We start from the raw sequence: 23428 nt of genomic DNA on the forward strand, positions 1-23428 counted from the left end.
ATATTTTACATTTTAAAATACCTTCCACTGAAAAATTCTATTTTTGACATATGAAACATTTGAATACCATCTATATGCTCTATTGTCTACATGTATATAAATATTATTTATAGAATCACTTTCTAGTGTAGGGTAACGCCCACCTGAAGGGAAGGGTATTAAAAAACGATGGAAACCGAAGATATGAAGAAACTTGACCAAGCATTAAGTGTTATGCTTCAAGACACAGACTAAGAGTGAAATCGTAATATTCCAAAATGCTAAATGCGCTTCTACCCTGTATCCCGTAAAATCATATAATTATTGTGTACTTGTAATAAATAATTTTATTTTATTTATGTACATTTAAACACACTCTTTATCCACAAATTATTTATTGTTTTAATATAAAACAATCTTGAGCTGTATAACGTATGTGAGAATCTACTAGATTTTGGAAGAGCGAAATACCTCTTGTAAAAGTTGCGGGTCTCATATATGATTCATGTGGGCATACAGGGTATACATATCTTTTTTAATACAATAAATTTAAAATTAGTGTGGCTTGATTAATTGTATTGTTGGTAGCAGATTTTAAGCGGATTTTGAGAATATATATTATTAAATAAAACATATGTGAACATTAACACAACCAATATATTTTCCAGCGAGGCGTCCTTGTTTGCTAGTAAAGAACAAATATCAACATGTTCGGAAAGCCCTTTCAGTCATTTAACATTATACATATTTGCATAGGTAAATATAATATTTTATCTATAATATAGTATTCATGATATTGGCATCGGTAATTGTAATATTTAATCCATAAAAATGTTATACAAAATAACAAATATTAAATATAAATGATGCAATGTGTAAAAGTGAAAGTGAAAAAGAAAGTGAAGAAACACATATTTTAAATATCTTGAAACTTACCAGTCCCCAAAAAGGAAAGCCTGTAGACAAAATGCTTTTCTCAACCCATCAACCAACTAACCTTAGCCCTTACACCATCTAACTATCGACAAATATGAAATTTTCTTGAACAATTGTATTATATTAATTTGATTTCAGGAACTATCATTATTTTATCAATTACAAAGGTGTGCTCTGACAACATTCGATACAAAACCGGGGTATGTAAAGTTATGAATTTTAAGTGGCCAAAACATGGATTTAAATACATAATTTTAAATATATTAACAACTTTTTTTTTAAGATTTGGTCCATTGATCCGAAAGCTTTATATTTATACAATCAGCCAAGTAATTTTAGAAAACTATACTGGTATGCGACAAGAGCTCCACAATTTCCAACTAGAAAACAACGTATGGGGAACTTGCAAATAAAACATGTATATAGAAATGCTCCGCCTGAAATTGGTGCATCTTATGGAAAACGGATGAGGTATTGTCTTAATTCAAATCTTTATGAAAGCATCCTATTTTAGCCGAATTATTTCATCTCACAAACAAACCTACGTATACAATTTTGTGCTTTTCTCTTTTGCAGAAGTCCGTTTAAAAATACTTACGATGACGCGTCATTGTCATCGAATATTCTGAGAACATATATGACATCTGTTCGAATATCATCGACATCGGCAACAAAAACAACACCAAGCACAGCGTATATCAAGCCAAAACCACCTGTCTATCCGAACATAACGATTTGCAAACACAACAAAAATATTACTTCACATGATGAAGTGAAGGGCAGTATCAACGTAATACCTCAATTTCGGGGTCTTGAAACTATTTCGAACAGCATCAACGTGTTGCCCAATTTTCGGGGTCTTGAAAGTATATCAAATAGTATCAGTAATACAATCCCGCCAATGATTGAACCCCCATTCCAACCATATACAACACATAGCTATTTTACTCTTGACGATGTCATTGTTCCCAATTCTGCCAAGAACTTAAATTTCAATTACAAACCAGCTGAGGACAAAATTATATCTTATGACTCACAGCCACAAAATAGTTTTATTACTAAACAAACTAAACTATTTATTAGTTCGCCCATCGACATCTTTAGTACTACAACTAGTACAAGTACTACTACTATGGAGCCTGTTAGATCTACAGAACCTATACTACAAACTACTATTGGATTCCAACCTACGACTACAACTGTTCTACCAAATGTCGAAACAACTAAGGAATCTTTTAGCTTTTCAACTATAATTCCAACAGATATACCAAATGCAATGACTGATAGAAAAAAATCGTTAGTTGTTAGGGAAATCTTAAACGTTTTGGCATTAAATCGTACAGTTACCACGAACATACCACATACGATATTTGATAAAAAGAACTGGTCAACAAAAAAGAATATATCATTCCGAAAGAATCTAATGCCGATCACATTAAATGACGATTTTTGCTATAGCTGCGGCAGAAGTCCGTTAAAACTGGAAAACATAACCTTGAGCGATGTCCGATTCCCAAATATAAATGCATCGAAAATTAAAGAAGAAACTAACTCCACAAACGATTTGAAAAAAAATTATAGAAAGAAGATGAGTATAAAAATAATGGGTACAAAAATAAAGGCGACACAGAACAAAACACAAACGTTAACTAAAAATCAATACATACCGAATATATCAAGCACCACTGAATCGACACCAATTAAACATAGGCGGAATAGAACCAATTTTATTCATGTGAGGCGCAGAAAATTAGAAGCTAATGCGACAAGATTTAAAGCATACAATATTAGCCGATCAAATAGCCTGAATTCAAAAATATTGAAGCCCAAAACTGAATTAAAAACTCCAATATTAAACACCACAACTGAAAAAGTAATTTTGCGTGAAACAAGGAAAATAAATACAAAACCCAATAACAAAACTTTGGCAACTACAATATCTACTATAAGCGAAACAACAGCGCTAGCAGCAGAGTCGGCTATAATGACTATATCGAATACTAACGGTAGATCTACCCGACGACCAATGCGAACATTCCGTAAACATACTCCAGATGCCGATATTGCTGTTAGCCCCCCAATAGATATACTTCGCACCACTGATGTCCCACAGCTACCAATCGAAGTGTATTTTACCAAAATTAACAAAAATTAAATTTCAACAACAGATACGAAAATTATTTATCCAAAAACATATATGTATTACTAACCAAAGATTAGAGTATATTTATTTATTTATTTATTTATATATAACTTATTTTATTTGTAAAAATGGTTAATGTCTTCAAAAATATTTAATAAAAATTTGTGAAAATGTTTGCCTTTAGTCTGCCAATTAAAGAATAAAAAAATACCTTATTCAGAAAGTTTTTTGTCCAATTTTTCGAGCAGGTACAGGTACACAAGCCACAACACTTATTTTTAATAATTTCAATTGGAAAACAAATATTTTAACTTGCGAAGAATCATTGAGACTAGTTCCAAAATATTTAGCAAAGATGCACCGATAAAAAGGCCAATAACTCCCCCAATCGCAACTGAAATTAACCGAAATGAAATATTTATATATATGTATCTCAATTATTGCGATCAATATTGTAAACTTGGCTTTCAGTCACCTATGAGATCCAATGTGGTTTGCGTAACACTGCGATGGAATCTAACAGAAGGTGTACTGGCAATTTCTATTTCAACAATGTAATCATCATGCACTCCATTATATTCAACTGATCTAAATTGGGGGCGAAAAAACGGAGTTCTTACTTTAGGATAGCAAATCAAATATATATTTTTCCTGGCCAGATTGAGATCATCTCACCCAACATGGCTAATTTGTTGTTCCACGCACGAGGGCAAACAAACTAAATTGGCTCCCACATACTGCTTCACACGTTCTGAAATATCGGCTGGAAATATAGAAATAATCTCATTTTTAGTTGTATATTAATTTTTTAAAATAAATTGAATATGTTACCTTCCTCTAAACATTTGATTCCTTTCATAGAGCAGTCATTTTTATCTGTAGTAACAAATATATTGTAATAAAGACAAAAGTTCTCCAAGAGTAACAACATTTTTACCCGTTAAAGGATTAAATAAAGTACAATTACATGCTTTCATTTCCATGTTTGTTCTTATCTGAGACATACAACTGGAAAAGCTGAAATTATTAATCAAATACAGTTGAGCATTTTTAAAAGCCTGCAAAAATTGTATAGTCATTTTTTGCTTGCCTGTAAACGAAATGGGAATTGCTGCTTTCTGAAGGAAATTTGCACATACGTTGATCAACGTTTACTTCAATGACATCAGCGTTGTACTGCATCTCCTCAATATTAAAGGTGTGCGCAGTAATCTTATTTGTAGTAAGAAATCTCACTGCATTGAAATAAGGCACGTCCTCGGGACTATGAACATATACCTTTTTTTTTTAAATAAAAATTATGAAATAGTTACAACAAAACGATTTACAAATTGTTGGAGTTTTTGCTATAGTTTTGCGCAACTCTAGTGCACACTTTTTAAAGCCTATACAAAATCTTACTTGATATTTGAATATTAGTTGACCTTGCATTACTAATTTGAGTATCGGATGATGTTTTGTACTTGAGAATTTCAAGGGTAACAGATCCATATTATCACTGAAAATTGTTAAACACATGAATTTATTGCATTTAATTAGGCAATAATAAATGAAATACTTACTAATCCATTAAGTTGTTGGCCAAAAAACAGTATCCCATTTCCAGCTCATGAAATTTGAATATTGTTTCGCAGTCAGGCACCAAAGCATCCGAATAGTAAACCTTAATTATATTTTTACAAGAACGCGGTAGCAACTGAGAAAATAGTTATTAATAATTGGCACCAAAAGATTGGGATTAATATTCCTCTATCATTTTTTAGCTACATTGTTTCTCGAGTTTCTCTATTTAAGATGATAACTAAAATAATGTAATATGTACCTCTCTTCTCAAAATTCTTATATCAACGCCACATGTTGAATTATAGCCCCGACAATATGCTTCTTTAATATTCATGTTCTCAGGGCTTAAAAACAGATAGTCGAAGATATTTCGACGATAAATAGCTGTCTGGGTTTCGTTTCCAGGAATGCGTTCTTGGATGAATTCTGCAAAATCTTCAGTTATCCTATTCTTCACCAAACATATGCTAACCGATGGAAAAGTGTTTGTCCAATGAATATAGCTCGTTGTTACTCCGATGCTCGTTAAGTCTGTATGAAATCTGGCCATTATAAGTATAAATATTGCAGCCATATTCCATCCAGAAGCACTTATGACAATTAACCAAAATAATCTGTGAACTGAGTGTTATTAAGCCAACCAGATATGACTGTACATTTAACAAATTACCTTTTGTTATAAAAGTTAATTTTAAGAAAATCAATGCAACTATTGTGTTTCATCGTTAAGGAAAGCCTTCCGACTGGAAAAAGCTTTGAAAAATCTATAAATTTACCCCGTTATTGTCGGGTTTCGTGTGTAAAATAGTGGATGGGGCTTAATGCAGGAATTAATCTACTAATTGAACAATACTATATATAATTATTTCAGTTATTGCATGACTTTTATTCATTATTGTTTGCTTAAATTATAAGTTGCCATGAAGAAAACATATGTAAAGTTGACAATTATCAACGCTTCTAATTTATTAGTAGTTATTTCTGTCATTTAAAATAAACATATATATATATATATTTAAAAATGGATACAATTAAAGTATTACAAGCCAACTGAAGGAGAGAATAGCGATATCGATTTCTTGCAACCTTAAATCAACCAATGCTATTAAATCGATTTTAATCGAACGATTTATTTTTCACCATGAACCATGGCTTGAAGCGACGTGAAGCAGTTTTAAAACATCCATATAACTTTATATTGGCCATACAAAACAAAATTAGAGTATGACAATTGAACTCTAAGATATTAGATTTAATTGGAATTCCAGTAAATCGAATGGCAAGAGAAGGGCCCATAGAAGTTAAGAAGTCCTCTTCATGCTGTAAGCAAATGTTGAGTAGAATACATCTTTATGAAGAATTGGTAAGCGAATAGTCTGTAATCCTTAAAAAAAAAATGCAACTTAAGTATTCCAATTACGTAGGCTGAAAATATACCTAATGTGGGTCGATCTAAGTCAAATAACGGGTAAGTAGATAACGGCAAGGTTTCAAATTATTTCTGTATTTAATATATATTTTTAAATGTTATATGGGATATTTAAATAAAAAAGATCGATTTTCCTTAACCGTTAATGATAGAGTAATTCTCGATAGCACTTTCGAAATGATAAAGGAACTTATCTATAAGGAAGAAACTACCATTTTGATATGCTCTCTGGCTCTACACAATCCACCGAATACGCCACGATGCACAAATTGCATCTACTGCAAAGGTGTACAAAAATGTCTTTCAATGAATAATATCAGTTCGAAGCGCGTTGAAAAGAATTTAACGTGTCAGTCACGCGATCATATTGAAAACATTATAATAAACGATTTATATAATGAAGACGCGCTTTGGCAAAATGTTCATTGTCAAGAGGGCGAAGTTCTTAAATTATTAATTGAGGAGCTGGTAATACAGTATATATATAAAATATTAAATAAATATTAATTAAACAAACATATGAAGTTATGAATGTATTGTACAACTAAAATATATTGAACAATGTTTTAAAAGTGAAAGTATTATCTTAATGTTGATTAATTAATTGATTACATTAGTTACCGCTTCATCTCACAAGAAATTCACATTTGTTCTACATATTTATATTATCTATGTTTATTTATTGGATATACATTTTATCTGTTTTGGAATGACAATCTAAGCTTATTTGGTATTTAGTGCTACTTCTCAAGAGAATTTTCTAGTCTAATAAATAAATAAGTCAAAATTTATTCAAGAAATAATTATTAAAATGATTACTTCTTTTATTGGGAAGACCATTCATTAATGGAGTAAGTACTTCCCATATACGGTTGCTGACGAATCGATTCGTTATTTGTTTGATGATTTCCAACTGCATTCCATGGTTGTCTAGGAAACGCATTCGAGTTAATGTATGGTGCGGGATTGCCGCTGTAACCAGCCGTCGTGTGAAAGTTGGAATGATAAGGGGCAAAATTAAAATGTCCATAGGGCGCATAATTATTAAGATGATAGTTGGTTGTTGAGGCTGCATTCTTATTTTCATAGTAATTGTAATATTGGGGAGGGAACGAATGTTGAACATTTTTACTTGCAAAATATGAGTTTTCCGCTAAATCATTATTGGGAATCATTGTCTGCGGATGCGTTGAATTCGATGGGATACTATTAATGGAACTATTATAAGATTCGACGCCAGGCAACTGTGCTTCGTGCTTGTACGGCTGTTGGTGTTGTTGCTGCTGTTGCTGTTGTTGTTTCTGATAGTCTACATTTTCCGGCTGCTGGTGCAGAGTTGGTGGAATGCTGTTTAAGCCTTGAATTTGATTACTGTTTTGCATTATTTGTGGTTTAGTTTGCTGATGATTTTCCAAATTGCTGGTTCTCGTAAAGGCTGGCTCTAAAGACGGTTGAATGGGTAAGCACTCTTTGCTTATCGCGTCTTTTGTGTTTTCTCCAGTTGATGTGGTGTCCATCGGTTTTTCTAAAATTAATTAATTACAAATTTGAAGTCATTTTGTGCTACTTGTTATATCAAAATGTATTTTCATACCTGGCTCAGGCGTTTTCGACTTCGGAACATCAGTATCGCAATCGGATGTAATATCAATTACGTCTTCTTTGCTGGTCTTTTCATCATCCGGGCGCTTGGATGTTGTTCTGATTGCGATAATCTTACCACTATCTAATTGCATATAGATTCCTTTCGCTGACTTCAGCACCATAACTCTTTGTCCAGCTTTGAGTATTATATTAGATTTCTCTGATGAATTTGTTGGTATGACAACGTCTAAAATAATAGAATCGTATCATTAATAGAAAACGTTAACTTGCCAGCCTGTTTTTTAAAGGTGTCCTTGCTTACCAAGGGGTAACGTCATTTCCTGAGCAGTCATTCCCTGTCTTTGCCACACTTCAGCAGGAATCCAACGAGTTGACCGACCTCCACTTGGAGCGTTTGTTTTCTTTGCTTGTATGGGTTTAATCTATAAAAATGATATAAGGTAAGTATATCTCACAAACCAAAATATTTGTTACATCATTTTTAGCTTAAAGCATATTTGTTTATCTATTTTTTGAATACTTACTGAGGCCACTGGGCGAGTAATAACAGTACCATCCTGGTTAACAATTTTATATTGCATTTTTCCTGAGGCATAGGTTAATTTTTGATTTACAGACGCCTTCTTTTCGAGCTCGTAACTGCGGTGTGCCTGTCTTTTTTCAGCTTGTGATAGCTTTCGATCTTTTTGATCAACTAGTAAGCTTTCATGGAGGAAAGGATCTTTTGTTATATAGTTTTCATGTAAATCAACAATTGTATTAATAATCGGATCCAAATGCGTCGTTGAGTGAACAAATTTTTCGTCTTTTATTTTAGCAGTCGTTGCTCCAGGAGGTTCGCCCAATTCATTATTTTGTGTGGTGGTTGCTTCATTAGACTTCTGACCTTCACCATCCGTTTGCTGCTCATCATCTGAGCTATAATCGTGGCACAAGTTGGTTATCTCTTTCATCGATAAATGCGCCTCTGGATTACATTCATCAACGATTCGATCAGACATTCCTTGTTTCTTAATTTGCCTGTCATAGATTTTCTTTTCCAGGCATTTATCCATTACAATTCTGTACACATAGCATTGTTTTGTTTGTCCGTATCTGTAATGCAAAATATTTTTGGGTAATTCCAATAAAATAATTTAAAAAATATATATTATTTAAATTGTACCCACCTATAAATCCTATATACAGCTTGGGTGTCATGACAAGGATTCCAGCTGGCATCAAATATGATAACTCTGTTCGCACCAGTCAAATTAATACCCAAGGAACCGGCTCTTGTAGATATTAGGAAAAGCTTAATATTACGATTCGCATTAAACTCATTGACGAGCCTTTCTCTTTCTTGCGACGAAGTCGAACCATCTAAACCTGTAAATAAACGAAAAAGATAAGTTTAGATAAGTTACAATTCTTTCGATTCGAATACTTACGAAAATATGAAACATTTCGCATCCAAAAGTTTGTAGTGCATGGTACAAAGCTTGATTTGAGAAACCCTTCGATTAGATTTAGTGTCAATAGACTTTGACTGAACAACAATATTCGATCACCCATAAAAATGCTCTCTTTCATAATGCAAAAGAATATTTCCATTTTAGGTGATGTCGATATTTGGCCAGGGACGTAGTTTTTCATTATGTCCAGTGCCCAGGAACATGAAAATTCATCATTAATTTTTTTTGGCTTGAACGTTTTTTTATTCGTGTCGTTAATAATACTGGTGGTAAGGCCTTGTTTCGTTGAATTGCTATTTTCGATGGACTTTAGCTTTTCGCAATCAATATTTTTTTGGTGATTAATGGAAGTAGGCTGAACGATTCTTTCAACTGTTTTGATTTCATTCGTATCCAAGTCGACTATTTCGGAAGAGCCGGGAATAGTTTCAAAGTCCTTAGCCATATTCGAATCGGTTTGCTTTATGACTTCAACATAGCTTGGTTTCGGTAGTATATTTGCATCCAACCAATAATTGCCTCCTCCTTTCGCTTCCGTGCTATAAGTACCCATATTGAGTTGATGATCCTCTTTTTCGGCACCATATTGCTCGCAACTAAACATAAAAGAAAAAAAACATATAATATAACATTATGAATTTGAAATTAAAACTAATATTACCTTTTATTAGCATAGATTTTATTTATCTCTGAGGTATTATTATGTACACGATCATTGCTTCCATTGTTAACTTGCGGAGGAATCATTGGGGCAGTATTTGTGTCGATGACACCAGTTGGATTTGGATCGACGACGGGGATTGTGGTGTTGCTCTTGGTATCTTCATCAATTTCTAAATCTAAATCAGTCTCACATTTTTTTAGAAAGTTGTATAAAACATCCGGATGATTCCATATCTTACAACAGACGGCAAATGCCTTCAATGGATTTGGAAATGCCTTTTTGCGCACAACATCCGTCATAAAGGTATCGTAAAGCTTTCGTTGAAATGGAGTCATTCGCACAAGGATAACATATTCCAATTTCTGTGGCAGAGTGCATTGCAACACAGTATGCGAGCGGCGTTGAACGAACCCCAAGAGTAAGGAGTGAAGAACATGAGCTCGATATCTCATTAGCTTGATATCATCGGGTGTTGAGTCGACACACTGACCATTCTGTATTGGCCTCTCGAACATATTGCAAAACTCCGTGCGTGTGCCCAAATAATTTGGCCGTACAAAATCCACCATACACCAATACTCGAGCAGATTGTTCTGCAAAGGGTATCCGGTTAAGACTATGCGTCGACGGGTGCGTATTTGCTTGAGGGCAAGTGAGATGCCAGCATGTGAATTTTTGATTCGATGTCCTTCATCACAAATGACCAAATCGGGGCCAGGTTTAACCAACGCCTCAAAGACCAGGTTCATTAAATCTTTACTCGAATCCATTGCATCGTTGTACGAGTTTTTGCCTTTCTTCTTGCGTGTCGTGACCAGCTTCAATGCCAGTAACCGAAACAGTTCGTAACCAATTAGTAAAACTCCTCCCTTGTGCACCCAATTCAAGATGACCTTTGCCCGTGCAGTGAGGTTCTTCTGTTGGTCGTTTAGCACAAAGATGTCAAAATTGCGGGGACGCACATTCATGTCGCCAGTTTGTCGTGGAATCCACATGTTAAATTCACTTAACCAATTTTGTAATGTATTTATGGGCATAACGCATAGAACTGTCTTTGCGGATGTGTGTCTTAAAAATATATCACAGAAGGAAACAACTTGTAAGGTTTTGCCAAGTCCCATGGAATGAGCAAGGATACACCCAAATCCGCTTGATTTATTGAATCGACGCGTCGATTCAATAATATTGTCATATAAAAATCGTACACCGCCGATTTGATGGGGTTTGATTACTTTGGCTATCTGTGGAGCCAAATACAATGTTTCTTCACCTTCAGGATGTGCAATATTAACAACAACGCGTCCATATTCATCGGGGATATTATATATATCCTTAACATGCATCCCACTGTTTGTCGCATCTTCGCTTTCATTCAAATCATCCTCCTCCTCTTCCTCCTCCTCCTCGGACAACAATATGCAATCATCATCGGAACTATCATCGATTGTGACAACTTCGTTTGAGGGCTCGGTGCCAGTTTCCTTATCGAGAACCTCATCATCATCAATGCTGCAGCTTAAACTACTATTTGTTTCATCACACGTTACGGATGCCAAATCATCTTCGGGTAGGACAATAGTGTTATTAAAGTGATTTGCCTGCGAGTTACAGTTCACATCATTCGACTCATCGATATTTAAAATACGAAAGATATTCTTGTGTACAACAGATTTTCGGATTTCCCGCATCGATTTCTGCTGTCCGGCAACGCGGGCCAAACGTTCAGCTTCCTCTTTCTGGGCTGCCAGAGTAGTTGTATCTAAATTATTTTCATTCATCACATCTCGGATATTTTTCCGAAGATGATTATTTTTCTTCTCCTCGATTGCTGACAATATGCCCTTCTTAGTGCTTGTACTTTCATCCGTTACAACGGAATTCTTTCGTTTCTGTCCATGTCCATATCCATGGGGTGGAACAATCGAGTTGTGTATCAAATCTTTTGACACTGCTCCACCACTACTCACACTTTCTATAGTATTAGTGTACGACTTTAATACTGCGGGCATCATACTACTACTACTACTACATTCACTAATTCTTTCGATGTGATCCAAGGCTTGATTTGCGATTGGGATTGGGATTGTGATTGGATTTGTGATTGGGTTTGGGATTGGATTTGTGATTGGATTTGTGATTGGGTTTGGGATTGGATGTGTGATTGGGTTTGGGATTGGGTTTGTATTTGGGTTTAGATGGTTTGGTGGAATCACATCGGAAGTGCTCAACATCATTAACGGCGATTTATAATTGATTACATTTAAACAAGACGACTCTGACTCATGCATATTTTGATTTGGATTTTCGATAAGACTTGTATTCTGATGATGAGGATGAAGATGATGAACCAACGACTTATCGATCATATTTGCATTCTGATGTTGAACCAGCGACTTTTCAATTAGACTCGCATTCTGATGATGATCCAGCGATTTTTCGATTAGACCTGTCGTCTGATGAACCAGCGACTGATTTCCATCCTCCATGTTGGTGCTGTTTTTTTTTTTAATATTTTGCTTGCCTAAAAATTTTAAAATTAAATTAGTAACTCATTAACATTCCAACAAACAATTTTACACTTAATTATAACAATGAGAAGTTAGTAAGGAGGACAGCGGAGATATTAATAAAAACACCTGCATCTCATCGGCTGAATATTTTAAAAGACTTAATCATCATCTAATTTAATACCTTTAACTTTTACTTTAAAAAGAGTATTTAATTTTCGGCACAGAAAATAAAACTCTTCTGTGAAGACCTTGTACCCAAAATCATATGTTTGTATGCATACTTAAAACAAGTATACAAATTTATAATCTAAGTCTATAAAGTTTGTAAGGCTCTAGCTTATCGGCATTTTTCTGGATATATAGTAATTAGTTGATTAATTTGAACGTAGGGAAATTGATGCTAATAGGCTGGAGGTTATCGGGAATTCGACTTACAGGTGACAAACTTTAACAATTCAAAATGCAACAAAGGTTTGCCTTCCCCTCCAAAAATATACCCGTTCGACATAAGCAAATTAATAAAGTCGAATATCCAATTCAGTGAATATTTAACGAAACTCTAACAATATATATGTATATGAAGAATTTAAATATGCATATGTAACTACATTGTTTATTTTGAAGTGAGTACCTACCAAATGCAGATTATTTATAGAACACTCCTGACGTCGCCGTTTACATACACATCAATATATTTTCTGTCGAATTTCTATATGGCATTTTGTTTGGATATTATGGGTGTTTGCTTGGGCACACTTAAGCACATATAACATCAGTTTATATATACAAAATACATTAATTGCCGGCCAATCAAATTAAAATACAATTTTTAGTTTACACCTATATATGTATGTACGCATGCACATATCTGTTCAAAACTATGCAAACACATCGTTTCTTTCGTTGTAATCTTGGCGTACACATATAAATAAAATGGTAGACCCACAATTTGTGATAAGTCAGATATCAATTGTAATTATCTTTTAGTTTCATGTAGATTTTCTTTTTTCACTGTGGAAATATGTATATCCACTGTATTCTAATAATTACATATGTACACACAAACATGGCCTGGAAAACTATCGATATATCGTCTATCTCAATTCTATTCTTCTTGAAATTTAATTATATAGTACTTGGTTCCGACCAATGAGTACTTGTCGCATTCCCTCTTCAAATTAAAAACACAAATTTCGATTTTAAAATCTATTTAAATATAACCATTGAACATATTACACTCCCATAAAACCTACCTGGTTTCCAAAGCAATGATTTTTAAAATGATGTTCTCACATCTTCAAAAATTGTGCATTTCAGTTAAGAGCACGAATTTTGTCTGGAATAAATGCACAAATTCTAAACCAAAAACTCCACTTGGAGTTGCGAAATTTCCAGATTCATAACCTATTCCAAACTTAAACGATTTTTAAAAGTAATAACTCTTTTATCATTTCTTATATGCCCAACTTAAAGTGACAAACCCTATGTTCGGTAAAATTTAGATATTTTAGAACTAATAATAATAATGTAAGCTGATTTAAATACTAAATTTAACTTTAAATTTTAAAAACATATATTGACAATTTGATGATTTGCTGAAGCATCTTTAAAGGTGTTTCATTCCATTTTAGATTTTCTCACTTTGACGATATTTCGATAACTATATGTATTTGCTGATCAACTCTGTGTTTGACAACCGGAAGGTGACAAAACCCATCTCTTTCCTTTCCTTTTTAATATTGGTCTGTAAAATACGTGTTGTATTTTTCTTGGTTTTGTAAATAAGAAATACAACGTGAGTAAAAATAGCCGATTAATTGTGGGATTCATGTTAGTAACGCAATATATTTCCACACAGATGCCACGTGAAATCAAGGAAGTGAAGGATTTTCTGAACAAAGCTCGGCGCACCGATGCTCGTGCTGTCAAAATAAAGAAGAACCCAACGAATACCAAGTTCAAGATCCGTTGCTCACGTTTCCTCTACACGCTTGTGGTCCAAGACAAGGAGAAGGCCGACAAAATCAAGCAGTCCCTGCCACCAGGTCTGCAGGTGAAGGAAGTCAAGTAGACGCGTCTTAACCTATCTTCTTCGGGCATTATCTTTAAAAATATGTTCTGTATGGAATAAAACACATGGACAAGATGTAAAATATATATTAATGGGATCTTTATTTGCCTGTTTAAAAATTGTGAGAAATTCATAAAATGGTTCATTTTGCTGAAAAGTTCTTATTAGTGAAGGCGACATTTGTTTTTGAATGATAGTTTGTTTTTTCACCCGCCGCAATTGCTTTCCAAAAATGATTTCATTCCAGAGCCCAATCTATCCAGTCAAAAATATTATACTATTTATACCAATATTGAACTGAGCAAGTAAAGCTTTCAGTCATAAAACTCGCTATGCGTTGACTATGAGTATAACTTTCCTCCTTTTAAAAAGACCTGGGTAAAAATTTTAATATGCTTGCAAACATTCCCTTAAATGATTGGTACTCAAGTTGTCATTTTAATTTTCTTTATTTATACTGAAAATACAAATTATGTAGAAAATTCTCATACAAATTGGCGATCTTGACCGGATACAAATTGTAAATCGCTGATACATGCATGTTAATATTTTTGTAATTTAAAATGCGCTGCACAGAGATTTATGTGTTGTTCCTGCAGTCTATTGACGATCAGTAGCACGAAGCTTCTCCTCGACAGCTTCACGGGAAGCCTCTGATAGATCAGTAGCTTGTATATACTTTTGGACGCCGACCAATGATTTCTTCAAAGCATCAAAGGAGCTCGAGTACAACATCTTCTTCTTAACCTGTAAAACATAGATAGGAGCGTTAATATGTTGGGCAAATATTAAAAAGAAAAAAATTAAAATACCTTAGCAGTATCGGGACACCATGACATGAGGAACAACTTTTGTTTCTTTGAGCTCTCTGACGTGCCTTGGCATTGGTGCATATATTCAAAATCGAATAGACCATATCTGAAAATAAAGACACAAACATGTAAATTATTAAAGTAAAATATATATATGATATATATATATATGAAAGCTATATTTTGCAATTGTAATTTATGTCGGATTAAAGACTTTTATGGATTGTGATTTCTTACCGGCATTCTCCAGGTCCGCACTTCTGGATATCTTCTAGAAACTGATCGTATTCACTGTTCCGGTCACCAACAGTTTCAACATCAATTTGCTTCTCATCGCGAATGTAGAAAATAACATAGCGGTGTTTTTTATCCTTTTTGATTTCCTCGTATGTTGTTTTGCATACATCCGATACAGTAACTCCAGAAGCCTGTTAACAATAATAATAATAAATTAAAAATAGTAGCGTTTTTTTTAACCAAATATAAGAAAATTATTGTTTGTCTAATGGAAAATAAATAGTAAATCGATAGCTAAAGAGTTGCAGACATACGGTATATATAGATGCTGAATATATATACATATATTTTATAGCAACAGAAATTTCTCGTGAAAGTTGCGCACACATTTGCACGTTTTAAAACACCCCTTCAACCGTTTGGAATGGGTACAGGGTATACATACATACAACATATGCAAAAAAATTGTGTATGTAGTTGTAATTGTACAGTAAAATTTGCCGGCAAAACGTGTTTTAAGTTTGTATATATATATATATATGTATATATACATACGATAAGTATGTTTGGAATAATTTACTCATCAATCTCTATACAAATGTACATAAACAAATTTCTCATTTTTTTTTTTACATCTTTGTTTGCAATTTGCGAAATGCTTACCAAATATGGACATACAAATGTACGTTTGTGCAAAGGTAATCGGCATTACCCACACACACTCACTCACAGCCACATGCATACACTTGAGAAAATTTTGATTTGTACGCATAAATACACATATATATATATATATGTATATATTTTTATACATATTCCATAGAAAGTTACATCTAATTTGCACCTGCAACAATACGTCTGCAAAAAATATGCACGCAGACGTACATATATATGTTTATATATATATATATACATCTTCGCCTACTGGCGGATGTACGTAACCGCCGCACATATTGATATCTTTGGAATTAAATACATATGTATGCCGAATATTACTCAGCCTGTTCTGACTAATTCCCCCGTGTATGTATATATAATACATATACTTGATACATATGCATGTATCCATAAATATACATATATGTACGTACAACATTTTATATGTATACATACGAGCATATATATATATATTTATATGTATTTGGATTATTGCTGGCTCTCTATGCTCTAAAATCATTATTACACACACATACATATATAGTCGGCCTTTTCTGGATTCATATAAAAATATATGTACATATATATACGTATATATATGTATGTACATTAACGCAATTAAAAATATTTTTAGTGTATAGCGAACCGTTGCCAATCCATGTATGTACATACATATTTATGTGTAAATGAATCATCGTATTTTCTGCACGATGTATGTACATACACGAATGTCTGTAGACATACATGTGCATATATACACATCTCTTAAAATTAAATGTTAAATTTGATATGTAAGTAATAAATTACGCTAGATGCCCTTACCATTTTCTCTTTCTGTAGAATGCGAGTACTTTTATTAAATTTGAAAATCAATTGCAATCTGTGTATGTATAAGTATAATACACAAATACTATTTAGCCTTTCGACCGCAACGAACAACCGGACTAATCAATTTGGGTGGTGGTTCCAATGCATCGATTTACGCATGAGTTGCTCCTCTGATCGAAATCGTATGCGATATATTTCCCTCAGTTGAAACGAATCGACAAATATGACGCTTCAGGCCTAGGCGACTCAACGTCAAAAACAAATGGGAACATTCGAATCGAAACAACTTTTGTAACAACATTTACAAATTAAGTTGAATACTTTGCGTTAATTTTTTTTGTAGACATTTAAACAAAATGAAGGATATTTCTTATAATCGGTTGCAGATCCATCTAGGATACAATCGATGTTTCACGTTTTCATAAAATTTCAATTAACACAAACTACCAAAAATTATTCTGACTGCGTTTGCTAAAATCTATCAAATCTGTCTGAAAAGTGACCATGCGTGGAATTGCAATCAGTTGTTAATAGTTTTGGTTATTCTGTCATTGAAAGGCTAACTGCTACTTTCTAATTAAGTTGATTTTAACGACTTATAATTTATAAAATTGAAATGTTACTGTGCCGTGTTATAGCTAAATTCAAAAGTACACAAGCATGTGAACCATTCCGAATGGTTGACTTTTCAGTGTTATTAATATATATATATTAATATATAAGTTAATATTTCTACGTTAATTTTCACCTTGTTTGAAACTTTTTGGGTGCACTTATATATTAGACTATAGTTTTTCATAATATATTTCTAAAGGTATCCATACATATTCTTGCATGTTCCATATTCCATAATCCAATATCGGCGCTAATTTTATTGGTTCACGTGAAGTAACCAAACACTTACTTGGACCAACTCCGATTTTGAATAAGTATGCAAAAAAAAAATAATATTGCCAAAGTATTGTTCGAGGAGGCTTAAACTCAGATCTAGATTCGTGTCGTTTTTTCAAAAAATATGTATATAAACATATCTTACTGGTACTTCTAAGGTGGGTAACTGAATCAATCCTAATCAAAACTGTACTTAAAAGTACGTTGAACATAAAATAAAGATACAAGTGCATAATTTGTATAGATCTTTATACATGTATAATACATACGTGTGTATTTCTATGTGTATGTGTGTGTAAAATGAAACATATTCAAATTTATAAACAATGCACAAGCTGTGTCAAAAATATCACACTTAACTTAAGACACCAAAGTATTTGAATGCAAAAATAATGGTTAGCTGGTAAATTTGTATGTACATGCATTCATACAAAAGAGTGACTGTGAAAAATCGATATTTCTTAGCATGTACATTTGTACGTATGTAAGTAAAAATATATGTATTTATACATACTGTGTATTTACGTGTAGTTTCTAAAACCCGCTTTATTCAAGTACGTATCAAATGACTCAAACCAATTGAAGTAATTACAATACATTAATTAACTATTTTCCTTTTATACATTGTATGTGTTTAAGCATTTATACATTTGTAATAATTGTTCTTTGTGTAAATAGTTACATCAATTGCAAAGTATGTCTGTACATACTCATGCACAATTGTCTATATGCATATTATTTATCTAAACATGTACATATGTACATTACATGAAGGGGCGTGGCCTTCTGTGTATGTATGTAAAATCTGCTGGAATACGAATATATGTACATTTGTACATCGCTTGACAATGTACAATTTACAGTGACTCATAAAGTAATTCGACCAAACTTTTTTGATAAAATCATAGTTTAGCGGCTACAAAAATAAAAAACCAAAAAAAATTAAAAATTAAAATTTTAAGTTGATTTTCAATTGTAAGTTGCTCTTTTCTTCACCGAGTAAATAAATGGTATTTGCAAACCCAAGGAAAGTTGGTCGACGATAAGATACCCCCTAATTCTTAGACACTTCCCTAAGGCAATGGACTTCATCGTTAAGATGAAAACTGATACTTGAAATGTAAACTCTATAAAACTACAAATTTTCCGATATGGGGTTGATAGTAAAACAGTACAATATTCATGATCTTCAGAATATATATAAAATTTTAAACTTTAAGATATGTGCGATATTTATAAATTTTTTTGGATTTAGCCGAGTTATAGAATGAATAAAATAAAGGTTTCCTTTCACTCATAAGTATTGCATTTTCAATATAATATTTTAATTAAATATGTATTTTACATTATTGGAAAATGTGAGCGGAAGTGGTAAAAGGCTATTCTTATTATTATTATTTTTATCTGTATACGTTTTTATAAATATTTTGATTTACTTCATTTGTTGCAGGAGATTTCGAGAACTACGTCTAAGATGAATTCGCAACAAAATTCGAATATTGAGCAGTCGCTGGTATCGGAAACGGGTCATGTCCAGACCCAATACACGGCTTTTCAAAACTTCGAGCAATACACAGCAGCCGGGTATACAAATGCACCGTTGTATATATCGAAGCCGACGGGCATGGGAACTCTTACGCGTATAGCTCCGCACTGCTCGACAATTGGGTCGCAAAGTAAAATCGAGACATCGACTCAAGAGGTGAGCATGCCGCCGGGTATGGAGGGACATACTTTGGTCCCGACCGTCAGATATATACAAGCTCCACAATTCGATGAAGCACCCGATTTTGGAATACCTGGCCTACCGCCCTGTGGCATGGTAGAACCCCATTACACAGACGAGCCGGCAATACCCTATGGCTATACATCGGATGCTGCCAATTACGGCTTGCCGGGCGTCAGTGCAAATATGAAACAGTTTGCAACGCGACCCTTTGACAATAATCTAAATGGATCCGAATCAGCTATCGATTCGCAATGTCGCTCTTTTGTTGAGGGCCAAGGTGATTTCAAATTGACACCATTTGCCACAAACTCACTGAACACGGTGCCGCCCCGAATCGCTGACAAAGAGGATTTCATCGGTGGCTCCGACAGTGATCTGTGCTCAACAATGCGATGGCGCGACCCAAACCTATCCGAAGTAATTAGCTTTCTCAGCAATCCTAACAATGCGATCAAAGCAAATGCTGCTGCATATCTGCAGCACTTGTGCTACATGGATGATCCCAACAAACAGCGGACAAGAACATTGGGAGGAATACCACCATTAATACGATTGTTGTCATACGATGCCCCAGATATTCATAAGTAAGTTTTGGTTATCTTTTGATATTTGTTATAGACATACACTAGGTCAAATAAGTGTTTTGACAATGGAAAATGTTAATATTTTCCCATTTCCTTTGCAAAGAAATGTTCTTAAAAATTGTCTGTTTATTTTATATTTTTTTTCCCCATTTTTCAAAAATGTAATGAAGTTTTTACAACTAAGTAAAAAAAAATGAGTAAACTGAGTAGTTCAAATGAACTAATTCAAAACGATTCGACACATCTCCGGTATTGTTTACGTGCTTTGATTGACTAACACGAAGCGATCGCTAACACACTCAACGTACAAAAGAGAAGATAACATTTTATTACCGTTACCCCAGGCTCGTAGCATGCTCGTGACGAAAAGAGATGGAGACATTTGTTTCTCTCCCCTTTTGGTTTTCGTGCTTCGCTTATAATCAGTTCATGTCTTTCAGCAATGATCGTTCCCCTTGATTTTAATCGTCCCGTCCGCGACTCGTGAGCGAACAATTGATTGAATTGTATTATACCAAAAATATTCAGATCATGATCAAGCACGATCTATAACGCATACCTAATTTTAATAATTTTTATTTTGTTTACATATCGAAAATGGTTATTATATTTTAATTTGAAATCTAAATGGATTATTTTAAATAGAAATGCTTGCGGCGCTTTGCGCAATTTGTCATATGGACGCCAGAATGATGAGAATAAGCGTGGCATAAAGAATGCTGGCGGAATCGAAGCATTGGTGCATCTGCTATGCCGATCGCAAGAGACGGAGGTCAAGGAATTGGTGACCGGAGTCTTATGGAATATGTCCTCGTGTGAGGATATTAAACGGTCAATTATTGATGAAGCGCTGGCTGCTATAGTTTGTAACATTATAAAACCGCACTCGGGCTGGGATCCCATCTGCTGCGGCGAGACATGTTTCTCAACAGTATTTCGCAATGCATCCGGCGTACTGCGCAACGTCAGTTCGGCCGGAGAACATGCCCGAGAATGCCTTCGTAACTGCGAGCACCTGGTGGAGTCTCTGCTCTACGTGGTGCGATCTTCCATTGAGAAGAATAACATTGGTAATAAGACCGTTGAGAATTGCGTTTGCATTCTTCGCAATCTATCGTATAGATGCCAGGAAGTTGAGGATCCCAATTACGACAAACATCCATTCATTATACAAGAGAGGGCGGTTCCATCGTCTTCCAAAGGTAAATACGTATACTTTTTTTTTCTTATATTATTTGTTTTTGTTTTTATTTGTTAATATATATAAATATATATATTGATTTTGATTTTGCAGGCGAAAATTTGGGCTGTTTTGGAACAAGTAAAAAAAAGAAGGATGTGGCCTTAAGTGAGTCGCAACAGGACTACATATTCTCCACCGAATATGCAAAGAATGCTGGAACCCATAATAAAACAAACAAGGGATATGAACAGCTTTGGCAACCGGAAGTGGTGCAATTCTATCTCTCGCTACTGCAAAGTTGTTCGAATCCGGAAACACTTGAAGCCGCTGCTGGCGCAATACAGAATTTATCCGCTTGCTATTGGCAGCCGAGCATTGATATTCGCGCTACCGTGCGCAAGGAGAAAGGACTTCCGATACTCGTCGAACTCTTGCGGATGGAAGTGGATCGTGTCGTTTGTGCAGTTGCGACTGCATTGCGCAATCTTGCTATCGACCAAAGGAACAAGGAGTTGATCGGCAAGTATGCAATGCGTGATTTGGTCCAGAAATTGCCATCCGGCAATGCGCAGCATGACCAAAATACGTCCGACGACACCATCACAGCCGTATTGGCCACAATCAATGAGGTCATCAAAAAGAATCCAGAATTCGCACGATCCCTTTTGGATGCCGGAGGTGTGGATAGGCTAATGAATATAACCCGACGCAAGGAACAATATACGACTTGTGTGATCAAGTTTGCCAGTCAGGTGCTGTACACAATGTGGCAGCATCACGAGCTGCGCGAGGTCTATAAAAAGAATGGATGGAAGGAGCAGGATTTTGTTAATAAACATTTTGCAGCACACAGCACCCCGCCAAGTTCACCAAATAATGCTAACAATACACTTAATAGACCAATGGCATCTCAGGGACGAACGCGCTACGAGGATCGAACGATTCAGCGTGTCCCGAATTCGGCATCCTATCGAAATAAGGATGCATCTGGAGGAGGAGTAGGTGGTGGAGGAGGAGGTGGAGGAGGAGCTGTCATCACCAACAACGATTCAGCATTGTTGTCGGAAATGGTTCGAAAACAATTATAAAGTGTATATTTGTTTGTTAATTATTTTATTAGTTATAGATACATACTCACTATATAGTATAACTCTTGAAATTATCGAGAGCTGACAAAATATTTGTGGTTTTACTCTGGGGCTTTATAGTTTTTCCAAGGTAAGGCGCTAGTTGTACGAACAGTTGGCATAGTTTTCAAAATAAGAAAAGTGTTCTTTTTCTTTTCTATCTTTTTATTCGAAATTCTAGTTGTTCCATTTCGAGTGTCATCATCATATATAGTATACATCAATTTACAATTTCAAGCAATTTGATTGAAATGAAAACTTAATATACATATCAACGCAATTTAAAAAAATTTATTATATGTGTGGAAAAGAATGTTTGGCTTGAATAAACCCATCATTTGTTTAATTCTTTAAGAATATGGCGAACCATTTGAACATTTTGTAACATTATGCAAACCCAAATTTAATTTTATATGTTGAAAAATATCTTGGTTGGGTTCTACGAGCCATTTTATTGCACAGATAATATAATCGTAAATGATGAATAAATGATTTTTTTATTTTGCGTTCATATACAAAAATAAATGGAGTTCTGCCGAATGCCCAAAAACCCTTGGAATAAGTATAAAACCCCGATAAAAAAAAAGAAAATAAAAATTTGTGTTTCCTAAGTTATTGTATTAAAAATTCATCGTTTATTCATATGTATGCATTAAGATTTTATAGCATCGATTAAAATAATTGTAAGAGGTGTCATTTATTTCACACCTATATATGCATTTGACTACAAAATAAAATAAGATTATTCGTGTAGATTTATTTATTTCGTTTTTAATAGCCGGGAATATTTGCTCTTTAAATAGGGTCGTCAATAAATTGACAACCTCTCTAAAAATTGTCTTCACTAACATTTAGAAGGAAGTACAAATTTCAGTGCTAATTCATACGGAACCCCTCCTTTTTAATTCGAAATTTGTTTTCAAATAGATTCACAGATACTCAAACATAATTCTCTTATACTCGACATCTTTTTTAAACAAAAACGAATTGATTTCACTTATCGAAAACGTGTGAAATATGGAACAT

The 23428-nt window shown here is 34.1% G+C and overlaps 6 protein-coding genes across 6 annotated transcripts; 3 read left to right on the forward strand and 3 right to left on the reverse strand.

Moving 5' to 3' along the window:
- Positions 1–3250: 3250 nt before the first annotated feature.
- LOC116804942 (pickpocket protein 19) lies at positions 3251–5344 on the reverse strand. The gene is made up of 10 exons (XM_032733946.1): positions 5292–5344; positions 4881–5235; positions 4621–4754; positions 4460–4556; positions 4149–4336; positions 3996–4075; positions 3890–3934; positions 3734–3821; positions 3534–3646; positions 3251–3452 (listed from the first exon to the last, which is right to left on the reverse strand). The coding sequence occupies exons 1-10, from the start codon at positions 5342–5344 to the stop codon at positions 3346–3348; spliced, it is 1260 nt and encodes a 419-aa protein (XP_032589837.1). The 3' UTR covers positions 3251–3345.
- A 497-nt stretch (positions 5345–5841) lies between these two features.
- On the forward strand, positions 5842–6819 carry LOC122322371. The gene is made up of 4 exons (XM_043214268.1): positions 5842–5984; positions 6046–6089; positions 6175–6526; positions 6789–6819. The coding sequence occupies exons 1-4, from the start codon at positions 5974–5976 to the stop codon at positions 6817–6819; spliced, it is 438 nt and encodes a 145-aa protein (XP_043070203.1). The 5' UTR covers positions 5842–5973.
- Positions 6646–11887, reverse strand: LOC6560874 (helicase ARIP4). Its single transcript, XM_032734442.1, has 7 exons — positions 9771–11887; positions 9086–9705; positions 8825–9023; positions 8180–8750; positions 7957–8077; positions 7645–7881; positions 6646–7575 (listed from the first exon to the last, which is right to left on the reverse strand). Exons 1-7 carry the CDS (start codon positions 11783–11785, stop codon positions 6875–6877), a joined length of 4464 nt encoding a protein of 1487 aa, XP_032590333.1. The 5' UTR covers positions 11786–11887; the 3' UTR covers positions 6646–6874.
- Positions 11888–14011: 2124 nt separating this feature from the next.
- On the forward strand, positions 14012–14440 carry LOC6560875 (60S ribosomal protein L38). Its single transcript, XM_001987051.3, has 2 exons — positions 14012–14078; positions 14142–14440. Exon 2 carries the CDS (start codon positions 14142–14144, stop codon positions 14352–14354), a length of 213 nt encoding a protein of 70 aa, XP_001987087.1. The 5' UTR covers positions 14012–14078; the 3' UTR covers positions 14355–14440.
- A 347-nt stretch (positions 14441–14787) lies between these two features.
- LOC116805037 (cofilin/actin-depolymerizing factor homolog) lies at positions 14788–17069 on the reverse strand. The gene is made up of 4 exons (XM_032734748.2): positions 16883–17069; positions 15404–15594; positions 15167–15272; positions 14788–15101 (listed from the first exon to the last, which is right to left on the reverse strand). The coding sequence occupies exons 1-4, from the start codon at positions 16883–16885 to the stop codon at positions 14955–14957; spliced, it is 447 nt and encodes a 148-aa protein (XP_032590639.1). The 5' UTR covers positions 16886–17069; the 3' UTR covers positions 14788–14954.
- A 773-nt stretch (positions 17070–17842) lies between these two features.
- LOC6560877 (catenin delta-2) lies at positions 17843–23151 on the forward strand. The gene is made up of 4 exons (XM_001987053.2): positions 17843–17937; positions 19230–20092; positions 20738–21294; positions 21387–23151. Exons 2-4 carry the CDS (start codon positions 19254–19256, stop codon positions 22361–22363), a joined length of 2373 nt encoding a protein of 790 aa, XP_001987089.1. The 5' UTR covers positions 17843–17937; positions 19230–19253; the 3' UTR covers positions 22364–23151.
- Positions 23152–23428: the final 277 nt, after the last annotated feature.

The sequence above is a fragment of the Drosophila grimshawi genome, unplaced genomic scaffold (genome assembly GCF_018153295.1).
Source record: "Drosophila grimshawi isolate 15287-2541.00 unplaced genomic scaffold, ASM1815329v1 contig_1369, whole genome shotgun sequence".
NCBI classification, from domain to species: Eukaryota; Metazoa; Arthropoda; class Insecta; order Diptera; family Drosophilidae; genus Drosophila; species Drosophila grimshawi.